The sequence below is a fragment of the Salmo salar genome, chromosome ssa16, assembly GCF_905237065.1.
Source record: "Salmo salar chromosome ssa16, Ssal_v3.1, whole genome shotgun sequence".
Lineage (NCBI taxonomy): Eukaryota > Metazoa > Chordata > Actinopteri > Salmoniformes > Salmonidae > Salmo > Salmo salar.
In genome coordinates, this window is record NC_059457.1 from 50774180 (window position 1) to 50789847 (window position 15668).

The 15668-nt window shown below is 41.2% G+C and overlaps 1 protein-coding gene across 4 annotated transcripts in view; it reads right to left on the bottom strand.

Moving 5' to 3' along the window:
• Positions 1–15668, bottom strand: part of LOC106574138 (PEX5-related protein) — a 180177-nt gene that overhangs the window by 33825 nt on the left and 130684 nt on the right. For all 4 annotated transcript variants that reach the window (XR_001321480.2, XM_045697394.1, XM_045697396.1 and 1 more), the window contains 3 exons: positions 2839–2955; positions 1850–1993; positions 287–357 (listed from right to left, as the gene is read on the bottom strand). Coding sequence is in view for 3 of the 4 variants with exons in the window: in XM_045697394.1 (XP_045553350.1) it covers positions 287–357; positions 1850–1993; positions 2839–2955 (332 nt within the window). In the remaining variant the exon portion in view is untranslated. The remainder of the gene's footprint in view (positions 1–286; positions 358–1849; positions 1994–2838; positions 2956–15668) is intronic.

Genomic DNA, 15668 nt, shown 5'->3' on the forward strand with positions numbered 1-15668 from the left:
ACGCATACGAACACAAACGCTAGCACACACACTCTACACACACGTATATTGTAATATTGTTGTATGGTGGTATTATACATGGCCTTGGCAGCAGCTAATGAGGATCTCTAATTAATAAAAATACACATCTTTAATAGCTGTAGACAAAGCATGAAAAATAAATATTTAAAGATGTCTGAAGGACCTGATAAATGTTGGAAACTAAAGAGAAGTGTCATGCATGCATTGTATTGCTGTGTTCGTGGTGGCGGCTATGGGACCACATTGGGCAATAACTCCTCCTTACCTCTGGAGGGAGACGATAGCTGCCTGCTCGTTTTCGTTCTCGGCCTGGGTGGTCCCCAACACTTGCCAAGCCTGGGGAGATAATGGGGAGCATTGAACAACCGGGTCATCACCTGGGTCTTCACCTGGGCTTACTACCCTCTCTAAGGAGAGACTTCGTTAGGAGAGACAGTGTGGTCTAGATGCAGAGCTCAGCTCTCTCTGAGACATAGGATAACTCACTGTCAGTCAGTGCTCTCAGTACCGCTCACACAGCCTGGTAAATAGATTGGTTCTGCCATTGGTAAAAAAAAACAAAAACAGAACAGGCAGGAAGCATCATGCATCTCAAAAAGTCTCTGCAATACAAACTTTTGTCTGAAGTGAACTTAGGGCACTTCAAAATACAATGGCTGCAATAAAAATTGCAAGGTGGTTCGCTTTGAGGTTTTTGTCTTCTGACAGTGCTCTGCCATCCAAGTTAATTTAGGATTGTTGAGCCTCCCCTTCCCTCCGGTATTGGGAGTTCCTATTCAGATTAGGCATTCTTGTATTGTATCGTTCTAAAGAGCCAATAGCAATTAATGAGATAATGTTGCAGGGTACATGTCACTTTGGCAAAGGATCACTTGAGACATCGAATGATAATTGAGGTCACGACTTCTCAGTCGTTGGCAACCAACCAAATTCATTAAGTGTACCTGATGAATCATGCTTAGTTATTGCTCAATGAATCATGTTTGGGACGAACTGGAAAGTCATGTTTCAGCATTGTGGATGGCAGCTATTGGACTCCTTTTAGCTGGGGAACCCAACTTTGAATCTCCATACTCTCCGAGTACTTGTGCATTTAGACATCTACGAGTTCTAGCTCGATCTGCAATCCAAAACAATTAGATGACATGTCTGTTAAAGTCAACAAATATGATCTATGTACTTCAATCTGCGTGCTGGTTTATTTTGTGCAATGACATTGATACTCAATTTTGTAGCACAACGCTATAAATCAAGTCTTGAATGAGAGGAAATGATCTACAAACTATCTAGAGGTCTCCGCAGTACAGAGATAAGCCACTAAACGCGCTGGGAGGAATTCTAGAATCATATTAGTTCCATACACTGTGGGATAATCCTTTCCTTGGAATAACCCGCACAGTTATGTACAGTATATTTTACAGGATTCCTGAGTTCCGATTCTATTAATGCTCTCTAAGAGGTCGCTTCTGTTACAATTGAGATGAAATTAGCAGGAGAGAAAAAAAACAGAGAAAATAGCTATTACTCAACACTTTGGGCAAATTGAAAATTCTCATTGGGAGATGAAGACTGGGTAGTTTTGATGCAGTAAACAGCTCTATTAATGGTATAACTCCCCAGTCCTCCACTAGCAATCAGCGTCGGCCACTTAGCGCTCACTGAATATCCACGCATGATTTGTGAAGTTATTTTTTTATCAGTGTATGGTGTTGTCTGAACAGACTGATTGGCAGTTGGTGCTAGTAAATTATGGTACTGTGGGAAAGTCATGCTGGGAATGTGTGTGTTTACTGTGCCTGCATCTCATCAGCCCCCTGTGCCTAGTCACCTCTGAGTCCTGGGGGTCCTGCAAGATGGCCCCCTCCAGTAGCAGCACAGCGTTGGGCAGGTCTCCCTCTTTGGACTTTCGAAGACCCTCCTCAAACGCGTTGGGCCAGTCCTTGTAGGGGTTGTCCATGTGGAAGTAGTAACCCTGTCACCAATTTAAAAAAAAAGTAAATGGAGAATCACCAATGTAATCTCTCTGTATTCAAATAAATGGCCGCGCTGAGCGACCGTCCTCTAGTGTGGAATATTTAAGCATACTCTCAGCATCAATTTATCTTTTCTAGCTTTCTGCTTAACATCAAACCTGGGCAAAAGTCCTTAGGGTTTGCTGTCTCGTTAAATGTTAAACTTTGCATCTTCAGACTGAAATTACCCTGGTGTGTTGTTGCCGAGTTCTGAACACGAGTTTTGAAACGGCTCTCCCTCTTAAAACTTGTAGCATTGGGATCAATCAAAAAGTCTGATTATATACAGTAGCTCAAGCATATCAAAGCTCCCATTGCACTAGAGTAAGCATATGCTTATGAGTGCCAAGTTTGAAACCATCTGGGTTAGCTATTGAACCCAATCGGGTTAAATCAGTAGAAACTGTAGTGTATGTGCAGCACATGATCATCTCTAGATCATTGAGTTCATAGGCTTTATTTCCCCTTCATTAAGTAGAACATGTCCACATGGGACTCCCGAGTGGCACAGTGGTCTAAAGCACTGCATCTAAGGGCAAGAGGCGTCACTGCAGTCCCTGGTTTGAATCCAGGCTGCATCACATCTGGCTGTGATTGGGAGTCCCATAGGGTGGTGCACAATTGGCCCAGCGTCGTCCGGGTTTGGCCGGTGTAGGCCGTCATTGTAAATAAGAATTTGTTCTTAACTGACTTGCCTAGTTAAATAAAGAAATACAAATACTAAGGAAATAAATGATAAGCATCTTAACAGGGCATATGGACAGACATGACTATGATAACAGAGTTAAAAGGTGAGAACCGTAACCTTCTCGTGAGGAGACACACTGGAGGGGATCTGGGCCTGCTCGTTCTCCGTTAGCCAGTTCCGTCGTGCTAGCTCCTCCCACTCTGCTTGCATCTTGTCCCAGAACTCTGTGTCTGACTGTGGAGGGAAAGAGAGAGAGAGCGGTGGGAGGATTAGTACACAGAGGACTGCTAGCTTTGATACCTTGACAATGCTGAGGCCCCCTGCTATGAAAATGTCACATCCATCTCACTCATTTATCGGTGGTGTAACGTATGGACTTCACGGATCACTTGCACTCAAATGTCCAAAATTAGCTTGACCTTTGACCTCTCAGTTGATAGATTGATGTCTGAGAGGGTTATTATACAAAGCCCTAGACTCAACAAACAGCCGCCTTGATTAGTGTTGTAACTATACTGAACAAAAATACAAACGCAACATGTAGTGTTGGTCCCGTGTCTCATAAGCTAAAATAGAAGATCCTAGAAATATTCCATAAGCATAAAAAGCCTATTTCTCTCAAATGTTGTTTACATCCCTGTTAGTGAGCATCTCTCCTTTGCCAAGATAATCCATCCACCTGACAGGTGTGGCATATCAAGAAGCTGATTAAACAGCATGATCATTGCACAGGTGCACCTTGTGCTGGGGACAATAAAAGGCCACTCTAAAATGTGCAGTTTTGTCACACAACACAATGCCACAAATGTCTCAAGATTTGAGGGAACGTGCAATTGGCATGTTGACTGCAGGAATGTCCACCAGAGCTGTTGCCAGAGAATGTAATGTTTATTTCTCTACCATAAGCCGCCTCCAACGTCGTTTTAGAGAATTTGGCAGTACGTCCAACCGGCCTCACAACCGCATACCATGTGTAACCATGCCAGAACAGGACCTCCACATTCAGCTTCTTCACCTAAGGGATTGTCTGAGACCATATAACCGGACAGCTGATGAAACTGTCGGTTTGCACAGTCGAAGAATTTCTGCACAAAGTATCAGAAACCATCTCAGGGAAGCTCATCTATCTGCGTGCTCGTCGTCCTCACCAGAGTCTTGACATGACTGCAGCTGGGCGTCGTGACCAACTTCAGTGGGCAAATGCTCACCTTCGATGGTCAATGGCATACTGGAGAAGAGTGCTCTTCACGGATGAATCCCGGTTTTAACTATACCGGTCAGATGGCAGACAATGTATTTGGCGCCGTGTGGGCGAGGGGTTTGCTGATAAACTTTGTGAGTGCCCCATGGTGGCAGTGGGGTTCTGGTACGAGCCGGCATAAGTTACGGACAACAAACACAATTGCATTTTATCGAAGGCAATTTGAATGCACAGAGATTCCGTGACGAGATTCGGAGGCACATTGTCATGCCATTCGTCCGCTGCCATCACTTCACATTTCAGCATGATAATGCACAGCCCCATGTCGCAAGGAACTGTACACAATTCCTGGAAGCCGAAAGTTTCCCAGTTCTTCCATGGCCTGCATACTCACCAGACATGTCACTAGACATGTCACCTTCCGGAGACACCTGAAACCCCACCTCTTTAAGGAATACCTGGGATAGGATAAAGTAATCCTTCTAACCCCCCCCCCCCCCCAAAAAAAAAAGATATAGATGTACTATTGTAAAGTGGTTGTTCCACTGGATATCATAAGGTGAATGCACCAATTTGTAAGTCGCTCTTGATAAGAGCGTCTGCTAAATGACGTAAATGTAAATGTAAATGTCACCCATTGAGCATGTTTGGGATGGTCTGGATCGACGTGTACGACGGCGTGTTCTAGTTCCTGACAATATCCAGACAACTTCGCACAGCCATTGAAGAGGAATGGGACAACATTCCACATGCCAAAATCAACAGCCTGGTCAACTCTATGTGAAGGAGATGTGGCATGAGGCAAATGGTGGTCAGACCAGATAACAACTGTTTTTTTGATCCACGCCACTACTTTATTTTTTTAATGTATCTGTCACCAGCAGATGCATATCTGTATTCCCAGTCATGTGAAATCCAAAGATTAGGGCCTAATTAATTTATTTCAATTTACTGATTTCCTTATATGAACTGTAAAATTGTTGCATGTTATATATTTTTGTTCAATGTTGATGATTTTCTGTTCAGTGTTGATGATTTTTGGTTCAGTGTTGATGATTTCTTGTTCAGTGTTGATGATTTCTTGGTTTAGTGTTGATGATTTCTTGGTTCAGTGTTGATGATTTTTGGTTCAGTGTTGATGATTTCTTGTTCAGTGTTGATGATTTCTTGGTTTAGTGTTGATGATTTCCTGTTCAGTGTTGACTATTTCTTGTTCAATGTTGATGATTTCTTGTTCAGTGTTGATGATTTTTGGGCTCAGTGTTGATGATTTTTGGTTCAGTGTTGATGATTTTTGGTTCAGTGTTGATGATTTCTGGTTCAGTGTTGATGATTTTTGGTTCAGTGTTGATGATTTCTTGTTCAGTGTTGATGATTTCTTGTTCAGTGTTGATGATTTCTTGTTCAGTGTTGATGATTTCTTGTTCAGTGTTGATGATTTTTGGTTCAGTGTTGATGATTTCTTGTTCAGTGTTGATGATTTCTTGTTCAGTGTTGATGATTTCTTGTTCTGTGTTGATGATTTTTGGTTCAGTGTTGATGATTTCTTGTTCAGTGTTGATGATTTCTTGTTCAGTGTTGATGATTTCTTGTTCTGTGTTGATGATTTTTGGTTCAGTGTTGATGATTTCTTGTTCAGTGTTGATGATTTCTTGTTCAGTGTTGATGATTTCTTGTTCAGTGTTGATGATTGTTGGTTCAGTGTTGATGATTTCTTGTTCAGTGTTGATGATTTTTTGGTTCAGTGCTGATGCTGCTTTTGTTTTGCCTACCTCTGTCCAAGTATGCAGGCCATGTCTATTAGACCTCACAGCTACGATACAGCCGAGGCCAAAGACCTCTGTGTGTGTCACTGTCAATTACTTCATGGGCCAGTGAGCAAGAGAGAAATCAAAGTGAGAACGATGACTGCTTTCAAAGAGTAAACGTTGCAGGCACCTCCAGAAACCAAACATTTTTATTGCATTTTGATGCATCTCTACTTGCCAATCAAATTCCTACTTAGACAAATTGTACACTTTAGGCTACTAGGTTGTTTTGTGATTCACTGCAGAGACTGATAGAATGCTATTATTTCATATCTTAAGTGGATTATTGCCCCTCTGTGCTTTGCCTTTAACTAAGTGGACAATTAAGGATAATTGGAAGACACCTGTGACCTCTACATGGAACCAGGTCAACAAGGCATGTGTCAAAAGGTCAAAGTGCATTATCGCGGCCACCAAACGAATGCCTCACTTACTGAACCAATGAAGAGGCAGCGGTGGGAGATGAAGAGCATTGTTAGCTTCATTAAAACTCAAGCTCTCAGCCTGAGAATTAGAGGCACTGTTGTTGTTTTTCATTCCCCGACATTCATCAAATAGTTGTCACAGTGACTACACAGTGCTTGTTTTTGTACATGACTGCATCTGGATTGGATTCTTCTTCATGTTCTATACAACACCATGGCACACTACATTGTGTGCCTTTAACGGACCACCTCACAACTCTTTAGGAAAGACAGAACAGTTATTGAGTGAAGCTTGGATTGAAGTCTGGGGTGAGCAATAACATGACAAGGTGACAGTGAAGAACACACATTCTCTTTCCTTCCCTTCTCTCTTCATCCTGACCCAGCTAGCAGGACTACAGTACTTCCTGTAAATAGCATCCTGGTTCTAGGTAGATGGCCCTGGTTATCACTGCAGATATAGGGGTGTATTCATTAGTTGCAGACCGTTAAAGAATGTTTGGTCTGTTGCAAAACGTTTTGCGACCAATTTTTTTTTACTCCAAACGGAAAATGTTTTGCAATTAAAATGAGAGTTTCTATTGGACAAATTCAGGTAGGTACCTCCCCGTTTGCTTCTGTTTGGTTCCTGGAGTAAACGGTTTACGTTGAAAAACGTTTTGCAACAGACCAAACATTTTGCAACGGTCTGCGACTAATTAATACACCCCAGTTGTACTTTATGTTGTTGATGTTCCTGCTGCATGCTGCTGATCGCCACAATATAATTCTATTAGGCCCATGATTCTTAGCTGTCTCCCTGTCAAAAAAAGTCCAAATATAGAGTGGAGCTCATCTGTACATGACAGTGCAGCATAAGTGGGTGCCTTGGCACCTCAGGGGGGATCGAGTGAGGTATGTGTGCATGTGCTAGTGTGTGTCTGTGTGTGTATGTGTCAGTGGGAGTGAGAAGGCATATGTGTGTGAGAGTCAGGAAGTGTGTATGAGAGTCAGGAAGTGTGTAAAGGAGGAAGGGGAGGTGGGTGGTCACAGCTCTGTTTCCTCTCTCCAGGTGTATCACCTCCTTAATTGGCTGCTCACGCTGAGACAAATTGCCTGTTAGATCATGAGGTGAAACCTCACTGGCTCTGGGAATGAAACGGGGGGGATTGGTAGTGGAGCTGTGCGTTGTGGGGGTTGGTAGTGGTATTGAGATATTTACAGCATGACAGAGGCTTGTTGTAGAATTCAAGGTTTCTGTTAGTCTTTTACAGCTAGATATGGATTGCTACTGATATGTTGCTACGGAATGAATCTGCACAGTCAAGTCAACCCATGGACGAAGACATTGAATGCTAATGATCGTGGGGTGCGGCTAATTTCTGTTGTTACCGTATAGAAAATATAAATAGTTTTGAGATGATAAACATTTTAGATCCACCTGGCGGCATCCAAAGACTTCAAAACAGTCGTAAATCCCTTTTTTTTACGGCCCATTAAAGATGCTCTGGACAAGTTAGCTTCTCCTCAACTTCTCTATCAGCATGCTATCATAAACTGAGACAGAGTTATGAGTCATTTAACGGTCAAGGTTATGTGACTAGAAAACAACTTCATTTGATAAAATGTTGATTGTGCATATAACCATACTTCATTCCTTGATTTCACAAGCACAGTCCCGGGGTCATTTTATGATTAAAATTATAACATCTTAGAGAGGCAATTAGTAATATGGCAATATTTCATTCGGTGACAGTATCCCCGCACATGCTTCCTCCTAACGGACTCCGGAGCGAACAAAGCATGTACCTAGAGAAATACCTTCTATTGTGCACTAGTGTCCAATTACTGTTAATATCATCACAAAATCAGCCATGATGCCTGTGTGGAAACTGTAATTACGTTCTTCGATATTACTTTTATGGGTGAATGCACCAATTATGATATTTGCCACGATACTGAATGGCCCTCAATAGCAATGGCTCGACACGTGACAGTATGATGGTGGACTGTGTAATCAAAACAAAGTGTGGCCCTTTTCTTTTTAACAAATTGTAAGAAAATCAAACACACTCACTCTGGTTAGTTGAAATGTTTGCAACACAGACAATGGTGTATTTTGCAGACAGATCCAGCATTCTCATTCCCGGGAATGAGATTGAGGAAGGTCATCTATACCTCATGTATCAATGAAGCAAGCCCCTGCCTGTGACTCTAATTTGACAAAGATGAAGTTTAAATGTGAAATGCATTCAGTCTTGTTCTCTCTGCCTGACAAAACACGACAAAGCGGAATATAAATGAACTTGGGAGATTAATTTGTTACTTCATGAATAGATTATTGCCAGCAGTAATTATGGAGCCAGAGATAATACTTGTCCTTGGCCGGAACCGTCCGAGTTTGGAACGAAGAGACTTAAAGTTTGGCCCTCAAATGCAATTAGGGCTTTCCCTAAGTCACGTGAGGCGATTTATACAGTAAAAATAGATTTGTATATACAGTGGAGGCAATTTACTGGAAGAAAATCATTGCCGTCTCAGACATAATGTCAAATTTGATAGCTCTAAACATCTTAGTGCAGTATACCGTATTGGTTTTGGACGTCATCATCATGTTGCCATTTTTCTTGTCCAACATTATGAGACAAACCTTTGCTGGTTGTGCAAAAAATAGTTTAAAATACGTTTGGTTGGTAATGGAAGGAAGCAGGAGTCAGGCAGACATGGACATGCTAGGGGCATTCTTCCTCCGATGGATGTGAGTGTTCTGTTTTAGAGTCATAGTGTTACACAACAGCGGCATGTAGCTACAGTATCTTTTAGTGTTTGATCCCTTATATGGCTCGAACAACAGACCCACAGTTGTATCCCTGGTGTGTCTGTCAAACCAAGGTTCTTGTGACAGCCCATAACGGGATTGTGCACATCAACTGAAGCATAAAGGATCAGAAATGTATAGCTCTTTGAAGAACATCAAACACACTATTTCAGACATGTAAATTGACTGATTTTATGGCCTCGTTTTACTCCATATTTTGCGGGCTGAACTCAATTCAAACACCACAATGCACTTGATATCCAGTAAATGTATTCAAAAACGTGATTTTCCTGTTTTTTTTATATATATTTCCACACTATGAAGTTGCAGTAATACTGTGAAATTGTGAAAATGATAATAATGCACTTTTAGTGTAATGGACTGTTTGGGGTTTTTGGGGTGGGGTTTTTGAAAATCCGGAATACGTTAATAGACCAATAACAAAGAGAGTTTCCCATCCTCTCTGCTAATAACAGCTAGATTTTGAGGTTGACACATTCCTCCCATTAGGCTCCTCCAATTAGGCCTCTCTCTCAGACCACTTCCAGACAGTCCTAGAAAAATACATTTTCCTAAGAACCTATTTGTCACGTATACTCCCTCTCTTGCCTCTAGGTCACCAGACTGCTCGTTATGGCGCACACCTGTCACCATCGTTACACACACCAGCGTGTCATCAGACTCACCTGGACTCCATCACCTCCCTGATTACCTGCCCTTCATGTCACTCCCTTTGATTCCTTCCCCAAGCGTTATTGTTTCTGTTTCAGTTTCCTGTCTGTGTGTTGTTCGTGTTTCTTGTTTTGTATTATGTTTCATTTATTAAATGATTCACTCCCTGAACTTGCTTCCTGACTGTAATTGAAAACAATTACAGTAAGGTACTTAATTGTTACCCAGAAATGATTTGATATTGAGATATAAACAGCTGCAAAGGACCTTTTAACCTACAGATTGCCCTATTTATTTTCGTGTTGTCTCATCATCAGAAAGTATTCACACCCTTGACTTTTTCCTCATTGTGTTGTGTTACAGACTGAATTTAAAATGGATTAAATTGAGATTGTGTCACTGATCTACACACAATACCACATGTCACAGTAGAACGTTGTTTTTCGACATTTTTACAAATGAATAAAAAATGAAAAGCTGAAATGTCTTGAGTCAATAAGTATTCAACCCCTTTGTTATGGCAAGCCTAAATAAATTGAGAATTAAAAATGTGCTTAACAAGTGACACAATAAGTTGCATGCACTCACTCTATGTATATTAATAGTGGTACCCCATACAATTATCTGTAAGGTCCCTCAGTCAAGCAGTGAATTTCAAGCACAGATTCAACCACAAAGACCAGGGAGTTTTTCCAATGCCTCGCAAAGAAGGACACCTATTGGTAGATGGTGTATATTGTAAAAAAAGAAGCAGATACTGAATATCCCTTTGAGCACGTTGAAGTTATTGATTACACTTTGGATGGTGTATCAATACACCGTCACTACAAAGACGCAGGCGTTCTTCCTAACTCAGTTGCCGGAGAAGAGGGAAATCGCTCAGGGATTTCACATGAGGCCAATGGTGATTTTAAAACCGTTAAAGAATTGAATGGCTGTGAAAGGAGAGAACTGAAGATATATCAACAGCATTGCAGTTACTCCACAATATACACCTGCATGACAGAGTGAAATAAGGAAGCCTGAATGCAAAGTGTTATGTTTGGGGCAAATCCAACACAACACATCACTGAGTACCACTCTTCATATTTTCAAGCATGGTGGCGGCTGCATCATGTTATGGGTATGATTGTCATCGGCAAGGATTAGGGAGTTTTTTGGGGGATAAAAAGAAACAGAATAGAGCTAAGCACAGAGAAATTCTAGAGGAAAACCTGGTTCAGTCTGCTTTCCAACAGACACTGGGATATAAATTCAACTTTCAGAAAGACAATATCCTAAAACATGAGTCCAAATATACACTGGAGTTGCTTATGACGACACTGAATGTTCCTGAGTGGCCTAGTTACAGTTTTGACTTAAATAAGCTTGAAAATCTATGGCAAGACTTGAAAATGGCCGTCTAGCAATGATCAACAAGCAAGTTGGCAGAACTTGAAGAATTAATAGATAATAATCGGCAAATACTGTACAATGCAGATGTGTAAAGCTCTTAGAGACTCACCCAAACGACTCACAGCTGGAATCGATGCCAAAGGTGATTAGAATTTGTATTGACTCAGGGGGTTGAACAATTATCTAATCAAGATATATCAGTGTTTTAATTTCCATAATGACAAAATATATATATTAGTATTTGTTTCCCCACTTTTCTTATTACGTGTCTAGTAGTCTGGGTTCCTTGCAGTATACTCCAAAGAATATAATAATTTCTTCTTTTGATCTCACCTGGGGAGAAAGGACTGGAAAAACTACACTGGAAAAAGTATTTACTACTAGAACCCTAACAGCAGTGCATCTACAGCATGTGGGAGTTGAATATACACTACAGCAGTGTTTCCCAGCACCCAGCACAGCACTTGTTTGATCTACTCCAGTACTTGCACACCTGATTGTATTGGTTAACTAATCAATCATCAAGCCCAGTGGTGGAAAAAGTACCCAATTGTCATACTTGAAAATGACTCAAGTAAAAGTGAAAGTCACCCAGTAAAATAGTACTTGAGTAAAAGTATAAAAGTATTTGGTTTAAAAATACTTAAGTATCAAATGTAAAAGTATAAATCATTTAACATTCCTTATATTAAGCAAATCTTTTGAATGTACAGATAGCCAGGGGCACACTCCAACACTCAGACATTATTTACAAACAAAGAATTTGTGTTTTGTGAGTCCGTTAGTCCGCCAGATCAGAGGCAATAGGATGACCAGGGATGTTCTCTTGATTAGTGTGTGAAATAGACCATTTTCCTCTCCTGCTAAGCGTTAAAAATGTAACTAATAATTTTGGGTGTCAGGAAAAATGTATGGAGTAAAACGTACATAATTTTCTTTAGGAATGTAGTGAAGTAAAAGTAAAAGTTGTCAAAAATATAAATAGTAAAGTACAGATTCCCCCAAAAACTACTTAAGAAGTACTTTAAAGTATTTTTACTTAAGTACTTTAGACCACTGATCAAGCCCTTGATTAGTAGAATACATCAAATAAGTGGGAGTGCTATGGGAGAGGTTTAGGAAACCCTGTATTAGTCTATAGTCTACTAGAAGTGCTGCCTTCAGGGGAAAATCTAACAAAACGGTGGCTGTCGCTCATAAGCTTTGCCCAGAGGATTACATTCAGGGCCTAAAACGTACTTTTTTGTATACCAGTCACTGTGGCAGGAAGATTAAAAAAAATCTACCAGCTACTACAATTTTTTAACAGCCCAAATATATATTTTTACCATAGTTACACAAAAAAATAAGGATTATAATGCTTAGTAATATTTATAAAACAAGAAATGGATTACTAATAAGAAGTAATGTGGTTTATTGCTAGATTTAATTTAATATGTACTTTTAACCAAAATATCAGAGACAAAAATGTTCAGCCAGTCCTCACTTGTGCCTGTTAGAATGTCACTAGTTGAGGCTGACAATGCCTCTTTTTGCTAGCAGTGGAAGCAAACTCAAACAATGAAAAGCACCCTAGCTTGTGAAAGAAAATAGCCAAGAAACGCAAGGGCTTTAGTAGACTTTTGAGTAAATTAGACCAACTTTTATGCCTGTACACATTGCTTCAAAAAACTATTTTTTAAGCATTTCGCTCACAGCCCCCCAGACAGGCAGTGTTGCTGCGTAAGGTGGGATAGCTATAACGTTAGGATTCTGATGTCTTTGTACATTACCAGATATGAAACAAAATGGCAGAAATACTTTGAAAAGAGCTACTGCAGCATTTATTTAGCTATAAATCACAACTTGCACTTGTGTGCTCAATCTGGACTATTTTTATGATATGCTGGCACTGTAGAGCCCTGAGTGTGACCACCTGCCAACGTGGCTGGTGAATTAGTCATTCTTACCCACCAACGTGGCTGGTGAATTAGTCATTCTTACCCACCAATGTGGCTGGTGAATTAGTCATTCTTACCCACCAACGTGGCTGGTGAATTAATCATTCTTACCCACCAATGTGGCTGCTGAATTAATCATTCTTACCCACCAACGTGGCTGCTGAATTAATCATTCTTACCCACCAATGTGGCTGCTGAATTAATCATTCTTACCCACCAATGTGGCTGGTGAATTAGTCATTCTTACCCACCAACGTGGCTGGTGAATTAGTCATTCTTACCCACCAATGTGGCTGGTGAATTAGTCATTCTTACCCACCAACGTGGCTGGTGAATTAATCATTGTTACCCACCAACGTGGCTGCTGAATTAATCATTCTTACCCACCAACGTGGCTGCTGAATTAATCATTCTTACCCACCAACGTGGCTGGTGAATTAATCATTCTTACCCACCAACGTGGCTGGTGAATTAATCATTCTTACTCACCAACGTGGCTGCTGAATTAACCATTCTTACCCACCAACGTAGCTGGTGAATTAGTCATTCTTACCCACCAACGTGGCTGGTGAATTAATCATTCTTACCCACCAACGTGGCTGGTGAATTAGTCATTCTTACCCACCAACGTGGCTGGTTTTTAGGCCCTGATTACTGTACTGGGCTCCTAAGTGGCGCAGCAGTCTAAGGCACTCTATCTCAGTGCTTGAGGCGTCACCACAGACACCCTGGTTCAAATCCAGGCTGTATCACATCCGGCTGTGATTGGGAGTCCCATAGGGCAGCACCCAATTGGCCCAGCATCGTCCGGGTTTGGGCCGAGATAGGCCGTCATTGTAAATAAGAATTTGTTCTTAACTGACTTGCCAAGTTAAATAAATAATCTCATTATTTTGGACTAGCTCACCATAAACCAGCAATTGACTCAACCTGTAGTGCAGAATTGACTGATTCATGACCTTTTATAGTATGTACAGTATAGGGCTCCACTCCAGCCGATGCTTGGCATTGCGCATGGTGATGTTAGGCTTGTGTGCTGCTCGGCCATGGAAAACCACGGAAAACCGTTCCATTAAGCTCCCGATGAACAGTTCTTGTGCTGACGTTGCTTCCAGAGGCAGTTTGGAACTCTGTAGGGAGTGTTGCAACGAGGACAGACGATTTTTACCCATTGCGTGCTTCAGCAGTCGGCGGTCCCGTTCTGTGAGCTCGTGTGGCCTACCACTTCACGGCTGAGCCGTTGTTGCGCCTAAACGTTTCCCCTTCACAATAACACTACTTACAGTTGACTGGGGAAGCTCTAGTAGGGCAGAAATTTGATGGACTAACTTGTTGGAAAGGTGGCATCCTATGACGGGCCACGTTGAAAGTCACTGAGCTCTTCAATAAGGCCATTCTACTGCCAATGTTTGTCTATGGAGATTGCATGGCTGTGTGCTCAATTTTCTATACCTGTCAGCAATGGGTGTAACTGAAATAGCCGAATCCACACATTTTAAGGGTTGTCCACATACTTTTGCGAATGTAACAGGAAGCAAACTACACAATGAATCAGAGGTGTATTCCTATGAGTCTATCTTATCATTGATTCAATAGTTGTGTGTTCCTATGGGTCTATCTTATCATTGATTCAATAGTTGTGTGTTCCTATGGGTCTATCTTATCATTGATTCAATAGTTGTGTGTTCCTATGGGTCTATCTTATCATTGATTCAATAGTTGTGTGTTCCTATGGGTCTATCTTATCATTGATTCAATAGTTGTGTGTTCCTATGGGTCTAACATAATTGATTCAATAGTTGTGTGTACCATGAGCTCAAGAGTTGGCCTATTAAAGCACAGAGCACCTCCAGTTAAATGGTCGGCATGGAGATTAATTGTAGGTTCCTTGATGTTGGCATATTTAGATCGTTCTCAGTCACACAATCGTAATAACATTCGGGAGCACAGGACCATGTATGACACATTCATCCATCTGATAACTGGTACGCTCTTCAGAGTGAGAGATCGTTTTCATACTCAGCTTCCTCTGTAACTTTCTAGAACTTTCTCTGTACCAAAACGACAGTAATCTCCCTCCAAACCAAAAGTGCCTCAGGGAAAATCAAGCGGTGAAAAGGTGAGGCTGTCCCCTGCAGCTTTAATCAAATACTCGGCCCACAGTGACCTTGATCCGGTCTTTTATCAGAGCTGTGATTCTGCTATCTCTGACTCACAGCAAAACACTGTTCCTCAGAGCAGGAGTTAACCTGGTGGCTTTGTAGCTTGCAGCCGGCTCTTTATTTAATAAGACAGGGGTGCCTTCATTGGCTCAATGTGATTGCCACCATCCCCAAACGGCTTCAACGTCACGGCACAACCCTCCCCTGTAGACGGCTCTTTATCACTCTCTGTCCTAATTAAGCACAACCAAAGCATTTGAAGGGCTCTGCTTTTCAGCCCATTATCATTTTATCATCCCTTTTAATGGTTTTCTGTGAAACGCATGAAAGCCACAACTACTCATCTCTCCTATTATTTTAAAATGTATGATATTTTAGGGCATAATTCCTTGGTGTCTTTGCTCTGTCTTTTGATTAATTCCAGACATTTGGCAATTAAACTAATTGAATAGATTGGCAGCTAGCCTGTGTGATGGAGAGATATTAGTTTGGGCCACTTGAGCCATCTCCTTCCATTTGTTAATAAGTATGAATGCATGCATATGCT